This window comes from Antedon bifida, chromosome 2, assembly GCF_963402885.1.
Source record: "Antedon bifida chromosome 2, ecAntBifi1.1, whole genome shotgun sequence".
Classification (NCBI taxonomy): domain Eukaryota; kingdom Metazoa; phylum Echinodermata; class Crinoidea; order Comatulida; family Antedonidae; genus Antedon; species Antedon bifida.
In genome coordinates this window covers 1132189-1159198 of record NC_136227.1, presented here as the reverse complement: position 1 = coordinate 1159198, position 27010 = coordinate 1132189, and the positions used below count along the sequence as shown (strand labels likewise).

At 30.2% G+C, this 27010-nt stretch overlaps 1 protein-coding gene across 1 annotated transcript; it reads right to left on the bottom strand.

Annotated features, from left to right (window-relative positions):
- Window positions 1–831: 831 nt before the first annotated feature.
- Window positions 832–26929, bottom strand: LOC144835276 (LIM domain kinase 1-like). The gene is made up of 15 exons (XM_078690346.1): window positions 26895–26929; window positions 26713–26803; window positions 20602–20737; window positions 20147–20256; window positions 17567–17773; window positions 15567–15660; window positions 14297–14529; window positions 11000–11165; window positions 5995–6081; window positions 5506–5593; window positions 5129–5172; window positions 4294–4353; window positions 3782–4013; window positions 2632–2842; window positions 832–2232 (listed from the first exon to the last, which is right to left on the bottom strand). Exons 1-15 carry the CDS (start codon window positions 26911–26913, stop codon window positions 2124–2126), a joined length of 1887 nt encoding a protein of 628 aa, XP_078546472.1. The 5' UTR covers window positions 26914–26929; the 3' UTR covers window positions 832–2123.
- Between the last annotated feature and the right edge of the window lie 81 nt (window positions 26930–27010).

The following is a 27010-nucleotide window of genomic DNA, read 5'->3' as shown; positions in this document are numbered from 1 at the left end:
GACACAATCATGTCTGTAATTAAGCTCACAACAACCAGACATGTTTATAAATTGAAGGTATTTTAATAAAATAATGAAATCATTTGCCTTAATGTTTTGAAATGTGTACAATTTTAATTATAGAATAGACAAACAAACAACAAACATAGAATATTGAAAATTTATTTACATAACATTGCAACTTTTTGGCAAAGAAATGAACTGTACAAGAAGTGATTACATGTAATGTACATATATAACAAATTACAGTCATTAGTTTACTGTATATATCTTAAAAACGGCTGGGAACAGAGCTTGTTGGATCCTGCCAAAATTATTTACACAAACAAACAAAACAATTTTATAATATGTTCTACATATTATACAACCATTCACCAGTTGACCAATCAAGATCAAGCTGAATTTGTGATTGTCATGTCAGATAAACAGTGAATATAACAGGTATATACACCGACCCCAAAAACATAGCCCTATTCAGGAGGGGGTTTATATCACAGGTATATGCACAACTAATACATTTAGTTTTTTGCTGGATCCTGCCAAAATAAATAAATCTAGTTTCAGTTGCTCATTATTTATATAGTTATTCTTGCATATGTACAACATTTACAATATATAACATTAAACATTCACATATTTATGGCATTTTATTTATAGATGCAAGGAAGAATGAGGTCACCATGGTAACCTCTTAAGTCACCACGCCCATCTCAAGTTTTATCTCGGTAACCTTTACCTTGTAGAGTATTGGATCTGTATAACAAGTAGTAAACAATTACAACATTCATAAGTTTAAAATTACTTCGGCATTCAAAGTATAGACTAATATATTTGGCTTGATATCACCTTATTTGGTAATAATGACACACTTAATTAAAACACTTAATTTAAGGTTTTACAGTAATAAGTAGAGTTAAAAAGATATAAAACAATCTGATATAAAATTACAAAGTATTACATAGAAGATACTAAAATGTACGACTATTAAGTTTTAAAAGCATCTTTAAAATATGGAATGAGTTTTGCAAAAGCCATTTTCTGAGCATGCTCATTATGTCCCATGCACATACACAGAAAATCATCAGGTTGGCAAAATTCAATCCATCCTTTACAGAATATCAGAAATTACATGTACAATATATTATTATTAAAATACTTGCAACGGTAATTGAAAAATGGAAGAAATCAAGGTACACATGAAAAGAAGGAATGTAGTAAGAATGTAAAGAAAGACAGAGCATTAAAAGTACCTAAGAAATTATCCTTACTCTCTAGAATTTATAATAAATTTATAATATTATAATACTGTATAACAATATTCATAATATTTTAAATAAAAGCACTGCATTGCATCTTGGCATCATTTATAATTGTAAAAGCTGATATAAAATTGAAAAAAAGAATTAAAGTATTAGCTAGCTAGGAGTACTTGTAGTAAATTTTGCAAATTCTCTGTTTGCTTCTCCTGTTGGTGTTAGTTGCTCCTTATTAAATTAGGATCTAAATAAAATTGTTTCAAAAAGAAGACAGTAATAACAATATTACATCATTTAATAACTTTATTTATTTTGAAAGTTTATACGGTGGTAAAGCGTAGTAATCTACACTAGCAAACTTGACCAATTCTTGTTTGTTTACAAACAAGTCGTTAATGCAGTTTCTGCAGTTTGCCAAATTTTGTCAACTGATCTGCCTTTATAAGTTTTAGTGGCTGTTAATCTATATTTTTATCATCATTTTTCCTTTAAAATACTACTGTAAGTATTTATTGACCAACAGAGGGCAGCACATAACTTTACCAAATATTTTTTTTCTGATTCAAATGTTGTCTATTAAAATATTGCTATAAATATGGGCTTTTATGCAACTACTGCTTTTGTTTTGTTTATTCTATTGTGTTTGTAAATAAAAGTTATTCTTCTTTAATCATTTGTTGTTTTTAAGAGACTAGACACTTTACTTTGGAAGTGAGGAGTGTAATAATTTCATCGCAGAATTGCTGACATCCGCTGCAAAGCGGGTTAGACAAGCAAAGAACTTAAATACGTTTGGTAGACTTGATCAAAATCAGTATCGTTCAATTCAGTTATATATTCTTTCGGAAAGAAAGAATATGCCTGATTTCAGCTGGAAACTGATAAGTCCTCAAGTTTCTTCGAAAGACGAGGTTTTCCATATTCCAGCTGGACATGTAGTGAGTTTAACGCTCCTGATAAATCTTCAAAGTCAGGCCTGAAATAAAATTAAGATTAAAATTAATAAGAGTTTCATACACTTTTAATTATAATCAATAAATCATAGTTTGACAACATCATTTACTAAAGGCAACTAAAGCTCTTTCTACACTGTAAAACTAGTTGACAAAAAAAGTGTGATTTGCCCAAATATGGTAGTGATATGACATCATCATGTCCATATATGGACACATCACATTTTTTTTGTCACATAAAGTTTGATAGTATAGACAGAGCTTAAAGCCAACTAAGATTAAAGTGAACCAAATTCTCCTTCTTATATGCAATTTGGCCCACTGGTCCATCATAAGTTTTTACCCACATCTGGGCTTCAACATCAGTATTTTGTATGTGGTGCAAAAGGAGTAATAATGAGTATTTAGAGTACAATTCATACCTGCTATCAGATTCCAAATCACAACACTCTTTAACAATCTTGATCAACTGTTCAGGACAACCGACACCAAACTTTTGTTGAAACAACGGAACATTCAAACCAAAGTCGTGTCGGCGAGGAAGAATATCGGGGTCAGCGCTAATTCGACCAATCAGCTCACACAGAATTATGCCAAATGAAAACACATCTACCTTTTCATCATATTGCTGACCTATAAGATATTAATGAAATTTGGTTTTAAAAATAATCATTTGCAAACACAACAAACATACTAATAACGGTAGATATTTCCTAAATATCTCAAAATAGTATTATAATTTTATTAATAGTTGTACAATGACTTGAGTTTTTAGAGTAATTGGTTGGAATGAACCAGAAGGAGAACCACTAAAATGCTGTGTACCACTCAGTGTCATTATTATACAAGTTCCACAATAATTAATAAAAAAAACAAACAAAATTAACTAAAATTTACATTTATTTTATATCAATAAGATAAAGTTTTTCCGAGGAATAAAAATGAGTTATAAAAGGATTACACGTTATTTATTAATAATGAGAAAGAAGGAAGTCGCTGAACCACGACCAGGAAATGACTGGTCATGGTCCAGTAGGCAGAACTCAAGTGTTTGAAAAAAGAGTGGATACTGTATAATAATACAAAGATTTAAAATATGCGTTTATGGTTTATAACATTAGATATTTCATTAAAATGTTGCAAATTCAATGCAATAAAATATGCATTTAAAGAGTTAAATACTTCAATAACATTTCAAAAATGTTATGTATTAGAAAAATGCATTTAGAACATTAGATAGATTAACAGTAGATATTTTAATTGTAGAACGTAATTTTTTTGTTTTTTGGGGGGGGGGGGTTTATTTCTGTGCTCTGTTCTGGGTTGACCAACTAGCATAGGTGTTTAGTTTGTTTGGTCTTTCCTTGCCTTTTATACTTGTTTTGTCTTCTTTGTATTGTGTATGGCAGAAAATTGAATAAATAAATAAAATGTCAAGAAAGTAAAGTATTAAAATTAAGAATAGGCAAAAAATTTGATTTTTAAAAACTGTTATCTTTGTAGTTCACAAAATTCATTTCCTAATAAACTAAATCAGTAAATATATAAATACTTGTGGATATTTATAATTACCTCTAAGCATTTCTGGTGCCATCCAGTAGGGATTGCCTACCACTGTGTACCTCTTTTTCCTTCCTCTTCCAAGTGAGTTGGTTCCTAGCTGTCCAAGCCTAGGATCGGTCTTGTCCTCCACCATGATACGAGCAAGACCAAAGTCTGCAACCACTACTGAGCCATTGGCCCGAACCAAACAGTTTGGTGAGTTCAGATCACGGTGAATTATGGATCTTGAGTGAAGATAACGCTGGAAAAAAAAGTTAAATAATTTATGAAGAGAATACTTTTATAAAGTTATTTGACCAGAATGTTCTTCCAAATTTGGAAAACCAGACATTGTGATGTCAAGTGGCCATATTCACCATTCACACCCTTAGAATTAAACAAATCTCCTATCTAAGTGCATACAATTTAAGGGAAATACTTAAATATTCATTAAGTTAAGTGAAATACTTAATATTTAAGGTACATTAAGTACTACATTGTTATCAACAGAATACAGGTATGTGACGAACATATACACTTACCATTCCCACTGCAATGTCATGTGCATATTTTGTCTTGGCTAAGTTTGATAAGGGTTTATTCTGCAAGATACAAACATTTTTTTTTTGTCAAGGTAAATTATTTCAAGTTTTATATGTAAAATTTAAAGTATATATAAAACTATTTATATATGACACATCAGATCAACACCAATTATAACAAATTATTTTCATAATCTACATAATTTACAAAACTGAAAATATATTTTTCTTTTAAAACAATATTAGCAAAATAATGAAAATAAATCAGGGACAATATACTGTGTTAGCTAGTCACGTGACTTTAATAGAGCGAGATTGTGTAATAGATGGTTTATCTAGCTTAGGATAATAATTAGATTATCTTAGAGGAAAGGCAGTAGGATACTTTCAGTTTGGACTTTTAAGATTATAGATTTTTAGAGCACTGTTTATCCAACCAAACTATTTGAAAAGCCATATCATTTGTTTATTTTCTTAATATTATAAGGACATTACTAACAACTGCACTATTTCTTTACATATTTTTTTCATTAACAATAATTGGGTTGAAACATGAAATAATCTGGCAACAACTTAAAGAATAATACTTGAATGTCTAAAATATTTTAAACTTATATAAACAATTTATATTACTTAACTTAAGAATTACGAATTAGGTTATTTTGCATTTATGTGATAAAACGCACGTACAAGCAAACAAGAATTTATGAAAAATATTTGTTTTTTTGCATTTTTGATTTATTGACATATGAATCAACAAACTGGTTTTTTTTTCACTTTCACATGCAGTTTTACTTTCAGTTTTTTACAATTTTAAAACTATTGTAGCACTTACTAAGTCGTTTATAATATCTCGTAACGTTCCACCAGATATGTACTCTACAAAAACAAAAGATTCATTTCACATTTAATATAGTTTTACTGTTTTTATTTAATATTCATTATTATTATTATTTAAAAATCCAGGTACAGAATTATCTTACGAGTGTAAAATCTATGTAACATCTATTAATTAAACGAAATGAACTCTACATTGCAAGATCAGAAGATGAAACAATATGATTGATGTGATATTAACAAGTAAATAATTGACAAGAAAGTGATTGAATTGAGTATCACATCGTTTAAAAAAATTGACAGATCGTTGACTGACAGGCAATCATATACTGTACAGTAACCAATGTAATGATTTGATGAATGTTGTCCACATACCTGTAATAAGATTTAACTTCTTATCTCTATACATAACTCCTATGAATGGTAAAACATTTGGATGGTCTAAACTTCGTAATACTTTTACCTGAAAGAAAATAAAATACTATTATATACCTAATAACTATTTATAAACAATAGTACATAAATCCAAAGGCAAATTACAAAATAAAATAAGCAACAAGCTAAATCAAAACGATAAAGTTAAAAAACAGCCAGAAAAATGTGCAGATCTTTCGGGCAACACTAGCCCTTCATCAGTACCAACAATAGTATATATAAATAAACACTACTGTAGTTTTGTCCATATTCCTGGTCTAAAAATAATGTATTATTAAAAAATAGAGAGCACTACAGAAAATGTGCAATTTTTACTACTTTATGGTGCAGGTTCTAGATGTTGGATTGTTTCGGCTTGGGCAACAGAACCATTTTTTTAGGACTAATGTGTTAGGCCTAAACGTGTGTTTGCTCAACTGTGATACTTACTTCTTTAAGGAAGTTTTTCTGTGCATCGTCATCAAATCGTATAAGTTCTTTTAATACCATCACTTCACCAGTCTGTCTATGAGTAACCTAGATTAAAAAAAGCCAAGGTATCTTTAAAGTAAGGGAAACCATTGATTAAAGTATGATTTTTCATTGTTTTATTATAGTCGGCAATCTGGGGTTTTCGTGTGCCAACTAGGCTGTGTGTCACTGATATACCCATTTACATGACCTGTCAGCAAACTTGGACTTGCAAACTGGGTTTCGGAAAACTGGCTGTATACTATTTAGTGGGAGGGCAACAAAAGCCTAATGTTAGATGCTCTTTCTATACCCACATGAGCATGGTTGCTTATATCCCAGACTGGGCTTATAACTGGAACTAAACCAGTAGGATATACAGTAGGCAACAACAGAAAAACTTAGTAACTCTAAATATCAAAGGTCAACGACCATCACAAGATCATCATGAGGAGAAAGTTTGTTTTAAATAGTTTCGTGATTAACGCTGATTTTAAGCATTAATTAATTACAACTCATTACAATAGTTTCTAATCTTTCTACTTTATGAATAAAAACTAAAACAAAAAAGAAAATTTATGACTAAATGTAGATCATATCATGGTAATCAGTCATATAGGCAAACGTGAACAGGAAGAGATCATGAAAAAATAATGGGTATCGTCCATGAACAATCACTTATTCAAATCATTTCCAACGAGCATTCAATGATTTTATCTTAAAAATCATGTACAATTCTACAAAGACTGTGCAATCATAAATAAAAACTAGAATTTAATTCGTCACTTTGACGAATTATAGGTGATCATTTTTATCATTTTACTGAAATTAATTTTTTTTTAAACATGCACGTACGTTAACATACGATCGGAAAATGTTGATGTATGCCATCCTATTATATGCTTATAGTGCTGAGTTGTGCCTATATGCCATATACAATATGTACAGTATATACTGTATATCTATATACAGTGTAGCATAGGTGAAATTACGGGACACATGTTCTAATTTTTTGGCATGATGACGTTATCAAACTAAACTTTAAGATGACAATTTCGAAAGATAATTAATTGAGCAAAAAAATATAAGATTTGGAAAAAAATTTGGCACGTAGAAGCGCTGTGCGCGCTCTTTGAATTGTGTATAACTTTGACGAAAAATATGAAAAAACTACTTTTTCACTTCAACTGGCCATATGTTAACGTCACAACATCCGATAGGCTTAATTTTTATATGAATTAATATCTACATTTCATCAGCTTTCATAATAAATTATAATCATCAAGGTAACCTTCAATTCTGAAGAGCTGTAAGATATTCAAATTTACTGCGAAGGTGAAATTACACGGCCTACGTTATTCAAGTTTTTACGCGTGATGACGTCATTAAAATGAAGATAGTGTCAACTCATGATAAAGATAATTAATTAAGCAAGCACATACTGAAAGTTGTGCGAAATTCGAGCACACATAACCAAGATGCGCTCTGTTGAATGTGATAATCTACACAAAAAGATAACAAATCCTAATTTTTAAATTCAAGTGGCCATTTGATGACGTCAAAACATTTTGTACGTAAAATGTGTACATGAATTCATATCTACAACTCAATGGCTTCCAGAATAAGTTAAAAAAATCGGGGGTCATCTTGCATTCTGAAGAATTATTTTCATTTTAAAAAAGATCTATTTTTCACCATTTTCAGAACTTTTGTAAAATAAATGTGTGCATTTTGTCATTTTTAACGTGCTCGTATAGCGTTATTTTAAGTCGGAACTGACTCAAATTTGGTGAATGTACTAAGGATGGTGAGTAGAATGAGATTTGTAAAAAAAATTCATATTTTTTACGCTTTTTAAGTATCGCGCGCGCAAAAACGCATTTTTGCGCAGTAATTTTTTGAAACACGCAAATGGCCTAATTCATGCTCTAAATTGATCAAAACTTAATTTTGAGCGTTTTAAATTTTTAACGCGTGATATCACGCGCATGAACCTACGTGCGCGTGCGTTTTTATTTGCTAATATTTTTACCCTTGATCTGAAGTTTACGTGTAGTGAATTTCATTAATATGTGATAATGAATTATGGAGATATGATTGATAATGTGATTTCGCAAAATGGCGTATAAATGTCGTCACGGATGAGTGATCACGCTGGAAAGCTTATTAGGATTAAGTTGTATTATTTGAAAGATATTCTGAAATTTTTGTAATCATTGACATTAAACTTTTTGAGATAATTGTTACACAAAATAGTGTACAGAAACAATAAAAAGAAAAAAAATAATAAAAAAAAAAATAATAATAAAGATTTTATACAATAACAATAGGTGATCATTTTATTCTAAATGATCACCTAATTATAGTTACAGGATAAAAATGGATTGACATTTAATATGTAATGTAATTAAGAATGAATTTAAGTAATTTCCTCAAGTATTGATGCTAATATTCCAAGGGCAGAGCACTGAAAACCTTTATATACTTAATAGCAACAATTTTAACCAATTATAAAAAAAGTGACTAAATAATGAAAACAAATTAAAATCTCACAAAATGAAGCTGACTTGCTAATTGGAAAATACAACTTGGAATAATATTTCATATTAGATTTGCATGAGATATTTTAGGTAATAGTATTATATGAGAGTGGGTGGTTACTTAAACCACATAACTAATTATAACCCCATGTCTAAACCACATTGTATGGTGTGCAAAGTTGGACTGAAATAGACCACACTATAAATATTCCAAACTTCAATTACGGATAACATCTTAAATGACACAATTTCATGCTTGGTTGATGTGGGAACCATATTTATTATATTTAGACATGGTGACGTTTCAGCAATGTTAGGCATGAAAAATTAACAAATTTGGTGAATGCAATAACAAATTTACAATTTTACTTACATCTTAACAATATTGACAACAATTACCAAATACCCAAGGTGCATAATCACAATCTGTTTTTTGGATGGGACTCAAATCTAATATCTCCAATAGACAGGACTCAAAACTAACGTACCACTAAACATTCGCTTGATGATTAAGATTGAGATTCAAAACAAAACAGGGTACTGGCAAGTAAATAATACAGGGGTTGGAATTTGCCCAACCTCATAAATAAATCTAATAAATTTAATACTAATCCGAATTTTAAAAATTCATTACTCATACGAATGTTTACATTTTTTGCAGCTCAAATAAAAATCTTGTGTCAACTAAGCAATGTGCGGAATTGAGTTTTTGTTTAAAAGTTAACATTGACAGAAGTGAACAGGCCGAAGCAGGTGTCAGAAACAGATAGCAAGGCAGGAAACTGCATGTGGTATGTGTTTACTACTTGGCATCTTGAACATTCTAAATGTTCACAGTGTCTAATGTGTACATGTGGCATCAAACAAGAGTATGTATGATAAGAATATGATCCCCTGAAAAAAGTACAATCTTATGGGACTCCTAGATGCCGCAATAGACATAGAGAAGCACTGACCATTAGCACACACTGCTTATAAGTGCATTTGATCAGACCCAATAATCAAGATAAATGATATTTATTGTTTGATGTTGGATTACTGATCGTGAGATCGTGGTTCGAATCCAACTCTAGCTGCATTGCTTGTATCCTTAGGCAAGATACTTTACTTTTGTTTGCCTCTCTCACGCAGATGTATAAAATGGGTACCGATTAGATCAAGACACAACTTTGCGCTGATTACTAGCTGCATTATGGGAATATGTTTCCATACGTGTTTGATCCAAAAAATGACCTGGGTAATAATGTGCAGCGCATTGAGAGCTTGCTTATATAAGAATGAACTATTATTATATAATTAGTATTAAAATAGAATGTTATTAACTTTGTTATTATGTCCCAGTGTCAAAAGTCACTAAATAAGATATCATACAGACCACCATGCTATTACAAACCACACTGCAGAGTGAGTGTAAAGTGCTTTACTGACTTCCTCATCTACTCATCAAGCTTCATGTTCAATTTGACAAGAAGAATACAAAGTCGGAAACAACTCGTTGCTTGAACTCAACGCACACAAGTTGCCTATTAACGAAGCGTGTATCAATATAATGTACGTATGAGTCACCATTTACTCTAGGTCGCGTCGTGAATGTTGTTTGCAAACACGGGATTTAAAATGCTTCTCAGACTTCAAATTTGTTTCTTATTTATTACTATGCATTTTAAAATTAATGTCTGCTAATTTATGTTAGTTATTTTAGTTATTTAGTCATTTGATAATATATCAATACTACTCAAACATACCGTCATGTCAATTAAGCAAAATACACCAGACTTAACTGAAATTAATAATATTGATTTTAAGTATCTACTCATATAAGTTTGAGTGTATGTTTCTGTATTATTTTATTCCGGTCAAGTGACAGATCCGGTTGAGAATAGCATTGCTTTGTTTTACATTTTGTGCTGTCCACTCCTTTAATAATCCTAAAGATCATAAGCTTTACAACCCAATAGGTAACAATGTCAGAAGCTTTAAAGTGTTTTTCTTACTGTGTAAATTTACTCAATTACTAAATTGTCTTACACATAATCAAATCACTTCCGTACCAATATTTTGACGATTGGCAAACTTTTCCTGTTTTAACTATTACATGATTGAAAGGTGGAAGTGAATTGTTTACGATACAGGCAAGGAATTCAAAGGGAATTCCTCTAACCTCAAGGATATGGACGAATAGGATAGTGATTTTGTGTGTGTGGTGAAATCTTATTGAATAAACGCAATTGTAAACGTTTATTCAAATTGATAGAAATGAGTAACTGACCGACACAAATAATTACAGATTTAGCGCTAAATGAACTAAATTTAATGACTGGACAAACCGACAATGAATATACAAATGCAAAATAAATAATAATAAACATTTTTTTGTCACATAAAGTTTGATAGTGTAGACAGAGCTTTACACTTTATTAATTTCAAGAATGTAAAGTGTTTACCTTCATGGCTTGTCCGAAGAATCCTTTTCCGATTACTTCTCCTTTAATAAGATCCGTCGGTCGAAATATACAATGGTTTTTAATTCCTTTCTTAATTGAACTTGAACGCGAGAATCCAAACCTGGAACTCGGTGACTTTGACTGTTCTTCTGATGAGTTGCGGCGCCTAAAAGAGTAATTATTAATAGAAATTAGTCAAATTTTAAACAATTAGCCTCTAAAAATGTTTTTAGAGATTTGTTTTTATATTGGTTTTATTGTTTTTCTTCCTCTTCTCTCCATTTGTGTAGGTCTTTCATGAAGAAAAATAAAATAAAACAAATTTTTTATTTCCTGCAAATAAAATATGTCACCTAAACTTCAACAATTTCATTCACACATTTGTCTAAAAATAAAACAAGTTTGAAAAGCAATTAGGCATAACTGTGTTTACTTTACTGCGTAAAATTATGATAATTTAGCGAGTAATTTATGTGAGATTTCCGGAGAAAGATATAATTTCTAAAATTTACCATTCAAACTAAAATCATTGACTAAAATAAAATTCTATTTACAAATTCTTCAAAATATGACTTTTTACAAACAATTTTTTCAAATATTATTAAAGGATTCGTGCAAAACTGTAAATTCCAGATTCACATTGCTTCCTCTTCAAATTAAAAAAAAACTGTAACATCACCTACCATTCTAAATTCTTTACAAACCCGAGAACTTTTGAAAAGCAACAATAATTTTTCTGGTTTTTCTGAGTACTGGAACTCATATTTTCCTGTTGTTTTGAACAATTGTTGACAAAAACTGATTAAGTTGCGTCTTGTAGTATGAAAATAAAGCACACTACAGGATGCTATTACTCACGTTACTTCCCAAACACTAGAGGACCCTGGGAAATAATGGTAGCACAACAGCTCAACCAATCAGATACTTGCAACTGATTAGCAAGAACTTAACCATGCTTTAAGTTTTACAAAGCAATATTGTAAAGTTATAATACTATTATTAAAATTGTTATGCATACATATAAAGGTCATTACAAAATAACAATTCTATTCTCAAATACTCATATTTTTTATCTAAGGCAAAACTACTCATTTTAAGGAAAAATACCATAGTATCTAAAGTTTTTGTGTCTATTAGGAGTATTTAATTTATATTCTTTCAACCATAAAACAACATTATTGCTAATTTCAAACCTATTCTTTTTAAACTATGTTTTGTTATGCAATTAGGTGTTTTTTTTTTCATAAGAAAAATCCTGGTACCAGAACTGGATTTGAACCAAAAACTCTTGAAACTAAGGAAGTACAATAAACCACCAAACTACAGTGCCACCATTTGTTGTTGCGCAGTCAAGTGAATAAAACTGATAAATAAATCTCCTTTTGTGGTAATGATTTCTAACCTAAATATTATCCATCATAAAGACACACTCATAACTGTGTCATCAATAAAGACACCTTTAATTGAAAATTGCATAATACCAAGGAAACGGAAATAAAGAATAATATTAAGTTTAGAAAATAGAATAATATTGTGACTGCAATCACCATGCTTTTTCCTGTCTAGTCTGGAACAGGTGTAATGACAAACTCATTATTAACTCATCATTGCATTTGGTAACGATGTCTTACAGACAACGAAAGTACAAGTATAGGTAAACGATGTCCTGTCTGGAACAGTAAATAATAAGTCCCAATTCATTGTAAACATAGTAGGGGAAGAACTCATTTATGATTGCACTCAGCCATGACATTATGTCGTATGGTGAACACGCACACTGCCTTATCCTTCCTTGTATTTTTCAACTAGGTACTCATTTTCTTATCAGGAATTGATCCCTGGTTTTTCTGTATGATAGTCAAGTGTCCTAATCACTCAGCTTCCGTAACTATAAATAGGCCTATTTTTTGTGGTATATAATGTTTTCTCCAGAAGAAACAAACCTTCCTTTAATACATATTTGAAGACCATAAGCTCTATCTACACTATCAAACTTTATGTGACGAAAAATATGATGTGCCCATATATGGACATGATGATGTCATATCACATGGTTACTTCATTGCATTTATTATCCTGTATGTATGTTATTATATTGTGGAAATAAATTAAAATGAAATTGAACTACCATATTTATGCATATCACTGCCATATTTACAGTCAACTCTTTGTGAAAGGTTGATTTGTGTGTTTGATTAAAAGCAACAAAAATGTATTTATTTCTAAAAAGATTATCAAATTTAAATGGACTGAGTATTGCAAGCTGGACCATGTGAAAGTGTTTAGTAAAATCATGAGATAAAATATTCAGCAGGCTAAGTTCACGTATCAAGAATTAAAAGATCAACCAAGAATAAAAAAATGAAAAACTTCCATCCTTCCTGCGTCTCGTTTTTGTAACTAATCAAGCATGAAATAATTATCGTGAATGATTAATATGGTATGACGTAAACGGACAGTTGACGTCTGTTAAGACTCTCGTCCAATAGGAAAGCCCGAAAGATTAATATCAATGCTTGTGTGTGTCTGGAAACATATTTTAAATCAATACAAAATAATGCAACCTTCAAAATAAAACTTAAAGAATTTTTTAATAATGAACAGCTTGGTATTTCAGTTTAATTAAGCTATTTTTAATATTGTTTTTTTGATGTTTTCTTGTCTTGTATGTATTTTCTTGTTTTTTCATTTTTACTGAGTCATACTTAACGATAATTGTACTAGGCCCAACCACTCACTTTTCAGTCATTACGGATTGGACCCCATTGGAAATAAGTTTACTTTTTTGTCGACTTAATGGGTTATCCAGGTATTCTTTTTATACATTGTATATTTTAACTTTTATGTATGAATATCAAATAAAATCAATCAATCAATCAATCAATATATATTTTTTGCAATGAATAGAACTGTTGGAATTATATTGTATATAAAGAAATTACAGGTTGATAATCCGCTGGGATGCCATTCTGCTATGGCTCCTTTACAGGAAAAAAATGATTGGTAAGCATTTCTTGAAAAAACTCATCTGAACTGGCTAGAGAGAGGCCTACCAAAAGTCAATACTGGGACTATACCCGGGGATATGCCTGTTTGTGAAATCAGACATAAAGTAGGAGGTGGGATTAGACCTGAAGTGGGATTAAACCCAAGGATATATATAGCTTTACATTTTAAATCAACTTCATTTAGTTTAATTTTTAAACAGAAAACAATAATTATTTATGAAAAGGATAGAAAACAACAATTACCACAGAATATTAAATTAAATAAAATAAAAATATAAAATGCACTTACGTCTTTGGTAATTCTTCTATTGAGTCACATTTACAACTGAGTTGTTTTTTCTGAGTCGGCTGTTCAGAAAACACTGAGTCCTCTTCTGGTTCCGTCTCTTTCCATTCCCGTTTTAATGGAAGTTCCATTTCAGATCCAAGTGGTGAGGACGACACCTGGGGTGGTGCGGTCACTGGATTGTGTTCTAATGTTAATTGCAACGTCCCAGATGATTCTTTTAAAATTCTGTCAATCTGATACAGGGAAATAAATAAAAATATTAAATAAATTTGTGTAGCTCAACCAGGATCCACCATCAACACATTTCTAAAGATTCTATGTAATTTTTTTTAAACATTACCACTAAAATAATTAAAACTTAAAAGAAAATGAAGTTAAATATTACCCATAAAAATTTGAACAATAAAAAATACTTGGTCACAATCAAAACATCTATATATCTGCAACTAACAGACATCCAACATTAAATACTTTCAAATCCAATCTGTATACTGTATTTAATATGCTTTATCTATAAACTGGTTGAAATTGAATGGCTAAGCCGCTAAACAATTTTCTCAATTGGTTTCAGTAGGCAATCTGATCAATCAATCAGTCAATATTCCAACCGTAATTTGACCAAAGTCCATCGGTGGCACTCATAAATATCAAAATTTTAATTTGTCACTTAGCAATGTCATACGTCATTTTAATTAATTCAGTAGCTATAACCTTTTTAATTTTCTAAAGACAGAATTTCTAAGTATAAACAACAATCAGTGTCTTGTACATTATAATTTAATTATAAGACATTAAATAATGCATTGTTTTCTATTGAAATCTTCCCTCTTACTTAGTGAGTGGTCAATCAATAATGTCTATGTAAAACTCAGTTACAGCCCAAAATAATAAATGAAAATATTTTATTGATTCAAAACATTTTTACAGTGGTGAATGCAATATTCACCAAGTAATTGGATTTAAAATTCAAAGCAAATATTTATTGATCTAAATATAGACATAGATAGATGGACACAGAGTACAATAATACTTATATAAACAATAACACAAAACAGGAACGTATGATGAATAAAACCATGCTTTCATCTTTCCATTCATCCTCCCAAACTTTTATTTTATTAAACCTTATTTAAAGAGGGCAACCCTAAACAGCATACACTGACAATCAAGGGGCTCTCATATAAACATATACAAAATACAAATATGAACAAAGAACTATACAAAAATATACAATACACTCCCCTCTTCCACTATTCAAGTCAGTACTTACATGTTGAACATTCTGTTCTTTGATTGGTTGACCATTGACCTCTAGAATGTGATCTCCGACACACAGAGATAGTCGATCAGAACTATCAGCAATTCTACAAGTTTGGTGGAAAATGGAGAAAAAAAATTGTTGTAGTTTCATAATGAAAACATGTATCATAATAACCGCATACAATCAACAAAGGATGTTATATTGTATCAGGGAAGAGTTCCATCCTTTCCTGACTGTACCAATATAATTTTTAAAATAACAAATAACAATGTTATGTTGATACGTAATCAACAATCAATTGTTAAATTCAAAGAATTCACAATGATGTACCAAAATATTTTTAAATAACAAAAATAACAATTTTTTTGTTCACATGTAATTCAAAAATTCCAGGAAAACAATAGCTGAACCATCACAACAGGAAGCACTTAACAATATAAATATAGAATTTATGTATGAATGTATAGAATTATAGTAACAACCGTATTGATAGATATCATACAAAGTTGAAAGTCTATTTAATCATTGTTACTATAGTTTGTTAACCCGGTTTTGAAAACATAAAAATAGATAATTTCATTGGGCAACTTGATGTAACCAAGGAAATGTTAGAAAACCACAGAGAATTGACTTAGATGACTTATAAACTTAGGTATTTTCAATTTTTTAGAGGGCAGCATTCAACTTTTATTTTAAAAAATATTAAATATTCTATTCTAAGCATTTTTCTCATATTAGTTTTCACAGTTTTTTTATACAGTTGTAAAATAACTGCTTGGGAACTTGTTAATTCTATAAAAAAACATTGCTTCAGCCAAAGTAAAAACAGTAATCACCTCTAGATTTATTTTAATGTAGATGTTGTAGTCAATTCAATGTCTAAATAGTTCTCTAGGGAGTGTTCAATTATTTAAAAATGACACAATGACATTTAAACACCACAGGTAGTCACCATGAGTAAACAAACTTAGCAGTAGATCACAATAAAATTGTATTTGCATCACATTTGCATATAATGCTTCACTTAAAGATGTATTGTCCCCCAAAAACATGAAAAATGAAAATTAATTAAATCAGACTTTCAATATATTGTTTTGTAGTTTTAATAAAGTTAATCACTTTCAATAAAAAAAACGAAAAAAAATAATGTTTTCACTTATAAAATGACAAAATAAATGGTTAAATTCAACCAAAAATCCATTGGCTGGCAGCCAATTTGACCATTTTTTGCTTTAAATCACATTTTTTTCAGGTAAATACATTTTTTTTCGATCCAATTTTTGGTCAAAGTGGATAACTATTGTGTTACATTAATCTGGAATATTAAAAAAAAAATTATTTTTTCAGGGGGACAATACATCTTTAACTTGACAGATCTTACTTGACAGATACAATCTATTTGGATACTACAGTGATATCTACCAATTACAAAGGGTTCTCTTTCACAAACATCATAAAGACCAAGAGCCTGGTATTTATGAACTTAAGCTCTGTCTACACTATCAAACTTTATGTGACAAAAAAATGTGATGTGCCCATATATATATCAGTACCATATTTGGGAATATCAACACCATATTTGGGCACATCACGCTTTTTTTGTCAAACTAGTTTGATAGTGTAGACAGAGCTTTAGGATACTAATACCCTAAAAAGTCAAAACCAATACATGCATTGATCCATTCAATAACATAGGATAAAACTTCAAGTCCAAGTAATGAGAGACGTCATGATTTGACATTTTAATCTTTATTGTATCATATCATATTGGGTACTAGCAATGCGATGAGCGTTGGATTCGAACCCACAATCTCACGATCAGTAGTCCAACACATTGTACCATTATTTAGTTTCTGTATAATTTTGTTTTGTTTGTACATTATAATGTAAGGTATTGTGTATATTATGGATAGCAATAAATATTACAAACAAACAAACCACACGCCCTTACGTGATGAAAGTATGCAAATAAGGAATGATAAACAATTAGCAATTGAAAGTAAACTTACTCTGAAATGCATATGGTGCGTCTGTGTTCCACTTTGCTCTCCATTGTCCTCTCTGCGTATCTTTGTATCTGCTTTTTGTCTATTTTTACAGAAAACGAATGTCTACCCTTTGGGCTCGGAGGAATGCTTAGCTGTTTAAAAGTGTGAGGTATTTTGTCCGGTGTTTGAGCAGCTATCGGTGACATTATTACACGATAACAATTCTCACTGTGAACGAAATAGAAATTTTAATAAATCAAACATCTGAAGCTCTGTCTACACTATTAAACTTTATGTGACAACAAAATGTGATGTGCCCATATATGAACATGATGATGTCATATCACTACCATATTTAGGCATATCACTACCATATTTGTGCACACGTTTGATAGTGTAGACAGAGCTTAAGAGACCAGTTGCTATTTTTTAAAGTATTTAAACTAAAAAAAATGCATTGTAAATCATTTTGAAATTACGCCATTTTAAAAAGATTTGTCAATTGCTCATGTATTTCTGTATTCATATACAACTAATGACGAACAAATCCATAATTTTAAAGTTTTGGTTTTAATTAATCTTTTAGTCACCACAATCATTTAATTCCAAAATCTCATTTAGAAGACTTTAATCCTGAAACATGTAGTTAATCTAAGCTAATCCTATAAAGCTGTTTAGGCTTAATCCAATATGATATTTGATGGTTGATTTGGAACTCAGCCAACCAGTGCTATATACCAAAAGGTGTTTCTCTCCACTGGGTATTCTATTTTGAATTAATTACAGTTGTTTTGCATCGACGCCCTCGGCCTAGTTATCACACTCAGGTTCACCTGCACCTCACAGCCTGTTGTATTGATCTAACACAAATTTGTAAATATACAAACATTCACACTCAAAAACTACAATATTTCAAATGATAGTAAATGGCGATAATTGTTATTAGGTAATTTTATTAAAGGTGACAAATAATAGTTTATATGGAAGCTACACTTTTAACAAATAGTGGTATGAAAGAAGGCATGTTTAAAGTGAAATAAGTAATATGATTTCAATTGTATAATTGTGGTTGTAGAAGTTAGTTTGATTTATAATTAAATTCACACATTTTTTAGTGGAATGGTGTGAAATGTCAAAGTATAGTAATGTATTGTTCCCCCAAAAACATGAAAATGAAGATTAATAAAATCATATTTTAAATAGCCCATTTTGCAGATTTAATAAAGTTATTCACTTCTGTAAACAAAACAACCCCACAACATTATTTCACTAATAAAATGACAAATGAAACGGTTAATTTTAACCAAAAACCATTTTTTCCTATACAGTTTTTGGTCAAAGTGAATAACTATTATGTGACATTAAAATGGCATATTCAACAAAAAATGTGAAAAAAAAATTGGTAAGGGGGACAATATATCTTTAAACTTAGATTCAAAATTTCAAAACAAAAACTTTTCATTGAAAAGTAAAGCACTTTAACCACAACTATGACCAGTAATCCAGCTCTGCACTGCCTTGTAACTGATCTTTCCCACGATTCAAATGTTTTATGTCAATTTTAAAACTGCATGTTAAGTGACACGTTTGCGTAATCCATCAAATATTTAATAGCAGTTTGCGAAATCTAACAAAATGAAAAGCTTGTCTGTGTGATGCTACTAAAGGCTGCCAGACTGTGTTACACATTTAAAAGCAATTGTATGACGTACAATTAATATTTCTATTGAGAATATTTAGAATGCTAAAAAATTATCCTGCCAGGCCCTACAGTACTTGTTATTATCTATACAACTTGTCCTACAGTAATCTATTTTACACAATAACTAACTAACTCAAATATAACAATTTAAATTTGTATAATTAATACTTTATTAATATAAAGGGTATGTGGCGCAGTGTGTTGGACGTTTGACTACTGATCGTGAGATCGAGGTTCGAATCCAACTCTTACCACATTGTTTGTATCCTTAGGCAAGATACTTTACTTACGTTTGCCTCTCTCCGCCCAGGTGTATAAATGGGAACCCGGTTAGATCAAGACACAACTTTGCACTGATTACTAGCTGCATTATGGGAGTATGTTTCCATACGTGTTTGATCAGGAAAAAATGACTGGGATAATAATGTTCAGCACATAGAGGTTTCACAACATTAGGCGCTATATAAATCCAGGATATTATTATAATTATTATTATTAAAATGTTTCGTTATGACCTAGTTATGACCTAGTTATGACCTAGTTATGACCTAGTTACAGAAACAGGAATGAACCCAGACTGGTATATTTTGTTAAGTTCCGTTTCTGATGGACAACAGTAAACCAGTCTGTTGAATTGGTCTGGCTACATTCCTGTGGTCTGAAACCAAGTGTAAACACTACCTAAAAATACATTTCTTTCCAGACAATGTGCTTAAAATAACATAGGTACTATCTGTAGGTGTACGCCTTCCATTGTTATTAGCAAACTATATCTTACGTTGTACTCTAATCAAGAAATTACTTTTTATTGGTATGATTGAAAGTTAGTCAAAAATGAAATAGATACTCAAGTTGTGCATGTATGTCGGTATTTTTAATTTCAGTTTGAATGTACTAACCAGTAGAGGTGCGTGCGTTCCACTAGGGCGTATCCCTCACCCTCACCGATGTATGTATCACAATTACAACATATAAAACATTCAGGATGGAACCTATGATCACCAGCGACCTACCAAAAACAACATACAACATAAACAACATTAATAATGTCATCAATGTCTACACTATCAAACTAGGTTGACAAAAAAAGTGTGATGTGCCCAAATATGGTAGTGATATGCTCAAATATGGTACTGATACAATGTCATCATGTCCTTATATGGGCACATTTCATTCATTTTTTTTGTCACATAAAGTTTGATAGTGTAGATGGAGCTTTAAGTTGGCAGTACACAATTATAAAGCTGCATTACAGTGTGAATGTGGGTTAAGACAGTGGAAGTACACAATAACATAAAGACATTTTCAGCATTTAAATAGTTAAATAGAAGTTATTTAAAATTTTAAGACAAACCATAATTGGTCCTGTTATAAGCAAAGCACATCCGTGACAAGCTTGCCCGAATCGAATCCAGTAGTCCTTCCGACAGTACAAGTATCCATTCTTCTCAAAATACCAACTGGATAGCCTCAGATTACAGTCTGAACACCTACAATATAAACAGAATAAGATGCATGAATATATATGACAATTGATTTGAATAAATAATAATAAATAAACAGAATAAGTTATACGTCTGTGTAACTCTGATATAACCAGTACAGTATATGTTTGCGCCTGAATGCAAAAAATAGGCCAAAAAGATTGACTGACAAGATAGACTTTATTTAACTACGATAGGTAGTTATGGTTAATACATGGAATTAGGCCTTCTAGTGAGAGCTTTAGCTATTCAAGTGGACATTTTTTAAGCTTGCTTAAAATTAAAAATTTTAAAAACCCATCGAAAAATAAGTACAGGGCCAAAAATGGCACAAACTAAAGGAGGTTGTTTTGATCATTATCATAGAAACAGGATATTGACGCATTTAGCTTACAACACAACCGATTATGGTTTATTTTAGTTTTTTTTATTATGTATTTTTATTATTTCCTGTCATATCTTACTTAAATAATTCAAAAATATGAAAAATGCCTAAGAGAATACTACAAATTGATAAAATATTTCATATTGATGTAGCGGTAAACATTAGTTTCAATATATTGGCCAATAATTCATATCAATGAATATTTGAAAGCATCTAAATTCCATGTAAGATTAATGTAATAGTATGTTCACATTCTGATGAGGAAGCCAATAAAATAAAAGATTAATGTTTAGATAACATTTCCTGATTAGTAGAGAACAACGGGAAACGATGTAATATTGTTTGTACTGTAACATAAGTTTGCTAATATGTTAATAACAATTGTAGGCTTACACATAAGCTTTGTCTACACTATCAAACTTTTATGTGAAAACAAATGTGATGTGCCCATATATGGACATGATGATGTCATATCACAACCATATTTAGTCACATTACATTTTTTTTGTCAAACTAGTTTGATAGTGTAGACAGAGCTTTACAGATAAAATGTATCAAAATGAACATTCAATTTTACAAAATGTACAAATATCTTATTATAAATTTGCCATATTCTCAAAAGTTCCTCACTTGTCAGTACACCGTAGAGAGTATGTATGATGTAACACTTTGTAATTGTTTTTGTTTTTTTATTTATCTCTGTTTGTATCTCATTCTCAGAGCAAACATAATTTCTATGTATATTTTATATGCAAATGACTATAAATGGAAGTAATTTTCCACTGATGAATGAATGAATTTAAACTCTAATGAGAAATGCAGAATAGGAAGCAGTCTTTAGAGTAGATACCCTTTTCTTCTCCTTATTTCACTTTAGATAAGGCAACAAGGAGGTAACCACTATCATTCAGAAAATGAGGGAGGGGGAGTGGACTCAACAAACCAAACGTATCATGAATTTTAACATGAACACAAAAATAAATAAATAATTTAATATACTGTACAGTGTTTTTTTAAAAACATAGTTTATGAAAATATTTAGTGATGTGTTTGTTATACAAATTAATAAGGAAATAATAAAATTTGTAAAAGAAACTAAATTTAGTAACAAAACATCTTAACTAGACTAAATTGATAGTTTGCGGTTACATTAAATTACAACCTGATAGTCATTGATGCATTCACCTGTGTGAAAGAGTCGGCACGCATACAGACACAAGAGATTTAAACAATTAGGAAAGCAAATTAAATTAATTCATAACACATTTAACTTTTTCTTTTAAGAGAATATTGGGAATGGGCTATAAACCCAGTATGTTATTATTTTTTTTTTATAATTCAAATTTAAATGTTTTTTTCTTTTTTAAATCAAGTTCAGCTTAGTGTCACTACTATAGCAACTCTCTCACCAAAAGTCTCTAAAAACCAAAATGTTAGAAAACCAGACATTTTTAAAGAATTTCAAAGGATTTTCTTATAAGTCAACCACAATTGTGTCCGGTTTGGGGTGAGTTTATTGTTTAACTAAGAGCCATAAACCAAAGAATCTAACAAATACGAATAAAAGAGATAAAAGCAGGGATGTACCTATTATAATGTATTGGAATGTCTGCAGGACACTTAAGTGACTGTTATAAGTTTAAAGTCAATCCATTGTGTGTGTTGCTTGCATAATTCATATTTAAAAGTAAGAAAAGAAAAATTTAAAAACTCCAAATTAAGACACGGAAGTCATTGAGAATTCAACCTTTCGCTATTCATTGGATCTTTTGTTAATGCATACTTGGATCATGATCACATCAGGACGTCAACATCTTCCTTAACATTGTTTGTATCCATGGGTACATTGTAATAACCTCATCAATCTTATAACATTAATGTTGACATAATGTATTTCATGTGACAGATCTTGATTGAACTTACTGACATTTGCAAACTACCTACTTGTACAGAATGGTACAAACAAAAAGTGTATAGTATGCTATAAACATAGCTCTGGAGTACACCAGCAGTGAATTCAACCAATACTATGTATCCGTCAATGACGGCCATGTTTCTTCTTCAGAAGATGGCTACAAGAATAGTGACAGTATCCTATATTTCATTAAAATGTATCCTAAATACTTAAACACAACAATTATTTTTGTTTGTTTAACTTAATACTGTAGTATACTATTTAGTTTCCCCTAGTCTGGGTTCCAGACGGAGTTTTGTTATTAAAGGCCAGGTGCGGGCAAAAAATTTCTATTGATCATACATTCCAATAATTATCGATCTATAGTTTTCCCTATGTTTCATAATTTTTGGGATTTTATTTGTGTTACACGAGCTTGTTGAAAATAAGCACTGTCTTATCAGTGGGGGGATAGTTCAAATTACACAGTAAAATCTCTATTCCTTTGTGCATAAATTTTGTAAAAAGAGAGCCATTTTAAAAAGCTATGAAAAATAAACGGTGTGGTAAAAAATGTTATCAGATGACTAAATAAAGGTAATATAACTTGAATTTTACATTTCTGGTATTTTTATTCAACTTCAGATTTTTATTTTCATGCTATAGCAAAAATTATCCACCGTATATCCGCCATCTTTTTTCACCTTCTATGGAGTCACCATACATGTTATTACATTAGGTTAAACTACCTAACTACTGAAAAAAAGTCTTCCTGGCTTTTATGGCAGAATTTTGCCAAATTTTGTATTTAGACCATATTAAAGGAAATTCATGTTTTTTCGTCATGATTTCTGTTACAAATATTTGATTTATGTACAATTAACCAGATATTATATTTAAAATTCATGCCTGTACCTGAGCTTTAATATTAGTAAAAAGATAAATATTTTGGCACATATGGCGTTTCATATGTATACTACTTGAGTTTGGATACTGTATTTTCAGACAAAAATCGAAACAAATAATAAAAAAAAACAAATAAATAAAAAAAAGACAATGAATACAGACTTGGGGCAAGTCTAATTTTCCCCTTTTGTAATTTGTAGATGTACTATATACTGATTTTGTACTTTCCTGGAAGTCTGTTATTTTTTCTTGCTTTTTTCTGGTTGTTTTATATTTTGTAAAACAGAACTTATGTGCATGAATAAATAACAATAATAATAATAACAAACTATTCCTTAAAAAAACTATAAAATCTATAAAATAATACAAGACCATAACCAAAAAACAAAACATTGTTTTTAATTTTATTAATATTCATTTAAGTTGCTCATCAGAATTTAATAATAATGGAAAAAGTACTACATACCTCTCATATGAAATCATATTGTTATGATTATAAATCTATAAAGTATGCTCTAACAAGTAATAATGTATTTAGCGTAAGGAAATACAACAACAAACTGTAACATGTACTTAGAAGTCTTACTACCACCAGGTGAGCCGTACTTACAATAGAATATACCAATCATAACAAAATAAGTATAAACCGCATACTGACTAATCCTAAATATGTGTGACCTCACTTCCTGACCTCTGTTAAAATATCCAATAGGCTAATTCTATGGTTCCTGAAGGTGGAGTAATAACTTTTACTATTTCAATCTATTTTTAGATTATTACATCATAACAATTCAAAGTATTTCAACATTCTTTAGTTTTTGAAATTTTATAAAGTGTAAAGAATTTTACCTTTTTTTGTAAACATAACAAATTCTGAAAAAATGCAATTAGATCTTTTTACTACTAATGATATTGCATCGACACTCCTTTTGTGAACAATACTTATTTTAAAATATAATAACAATAATGGTCTGGATAACAGTTAATAAAAAGCACAATATAACTTAGAACAACAAAATATATATACATCTAGGGAAACGACCTTAACAAATTAATAGTACTGTGAAATTATAGTTACAAAAGTGTGTTAATGGTGTTAATAAAAAAAAAACAATTCAAAACACCGACCATTTAATTTATTAACTCATGAAAACCAAATTATAAATGAAAAAGCAATTTGACAGTTAAGCCAATAATAGCCTATAGAATTGGAAATATCTCAAGGGATTTATGCAATTTACTCAAAACAGCTCTACCACTAAGCCTAACTTTTCTAGAGCACTAAATGGTTTTGAACCATATCATTCAATATTACTGAAAATCGGTATAATTCATTCATTCATCAGTGGAAAATTATTTCCATTATTGTCATTTGCATAAAAATATATACATGGAAATTATGTTTGCTCTGAGATATACAAAAACAGATAAATTGAAAAATACATGGACATTATGGCAGCCTTGTATATGAGAAAAATACACCAACACATGGCCACTTAGGATTTGATCAAATTGACTGAAGTGACTCTACCTCAATAGAAATATAGTAGGAGATAAGTCACTAATGATACTATAAGAGTATGAATGATTATTAACAATATTATACACACTCTATTCAATTCATAATTTTGTCTAGATTTGACAATTGTTGTTATACCTGGGAATAGTGAAATTACATTATACCTCCCCGGTTATAACTATTATCAATGTAAGAGATTGTAGACCTATACAAAAATAGTCTTTAAATTTAAATATTGTTTAAATAAAATTAGTTATTTAGTTAGACACTGTACACACAGGCTATGAGGACCGGGCTACCCTTCCATGAACTAAAAAGTTTGGGTAATATAATTTGGGTGTGGCCTTCTAACATATATTGTATCACTTTCAAGAGTAGTAATATTAGTAGGTTACTTAGTAATTATCAGTTGTCATAAATACAAAATTTATATAAAAGATTTCACAGTGCAGTGTCTGCTAATGTTAATAAATATGGCATTCAAGGATGGGATTATAATTATAACTCCATGATAGCAGCCATATGACACCGATATTGATGTGCTTATTGTTGAGTTTCACACATGTTAACATCATCAAGTTGTAACATGTTGTAAACATAAGACATTTGACACAACCTAGTTTGTATATAACAAATTGGAAACGCATCTTGGGAAGGCGTAATGTTTGAGAGAGAGTTTGTATTTAATTTTAATGTAATTTTTTTTATAGCATACTGTTTTACTGTATACATATATTTTTAATGTGTATTCTAATAGAATTCAAGAGGGCTCCTAAAAATCAACTGCCATTGTTTTGTCTAGCTGGAAGGGTTACCCTCTTTATATAATCATATGTTGAAATTAAAATGTTTAATAAATAATGGTAGATGAGAAAACAAGCTCTAGACTCACAAGTGTCGTTTTCTAGGGAATTTTATTGAGTGTACATTTTTTTGCAAAACAGATGGAAAAACAAATATGCTAGTTTCAACTGACAAAACAGGCTTGGACCAATCAGTGCATTAAGTAGGTAGTACTTATGATACATAACTTATTATACTTGTAAATTTGCCCAATTTTTAATTTTTTTTTTTTTTGCGCCTTAAATTATTACTTAATTTTGGATCAAAAACCTAAATCCACACTCAAAAACGTTTATATTAAATGGTTTTCAGAAAGTAGTCTAATTTCCACTTAACACGTTGTTTGCAGTAAGCAATTTATAATATTGTAATAAGGCTAGGCCTAGATTAATAAATGTCAATACAGCCAGACAGAACCCAGTTGGGTTTCCTACCTGAAGCACTTGACATGCCAGTCTGTCTGAAGAGCCTTCACTACTTCCTCATCATTAATTTCTTCTTTACACGCCGAACAAATCACGGGCCCTAAACAAATAACACACACTAATAAACTACTATCAGTTATTATTAAAATAAATAATACTATTGACATTTTATAGCATTTTATATAGCTTACCTATTCCTTTCGTTCCCATTTGGTAATTTTTAGTGTTTACATTTTTGTTCAAATGTCGCCCTCTATATCGACACCAATTATCCTGCACTCGTTCCCGGTCGCATACATCTTTCTGC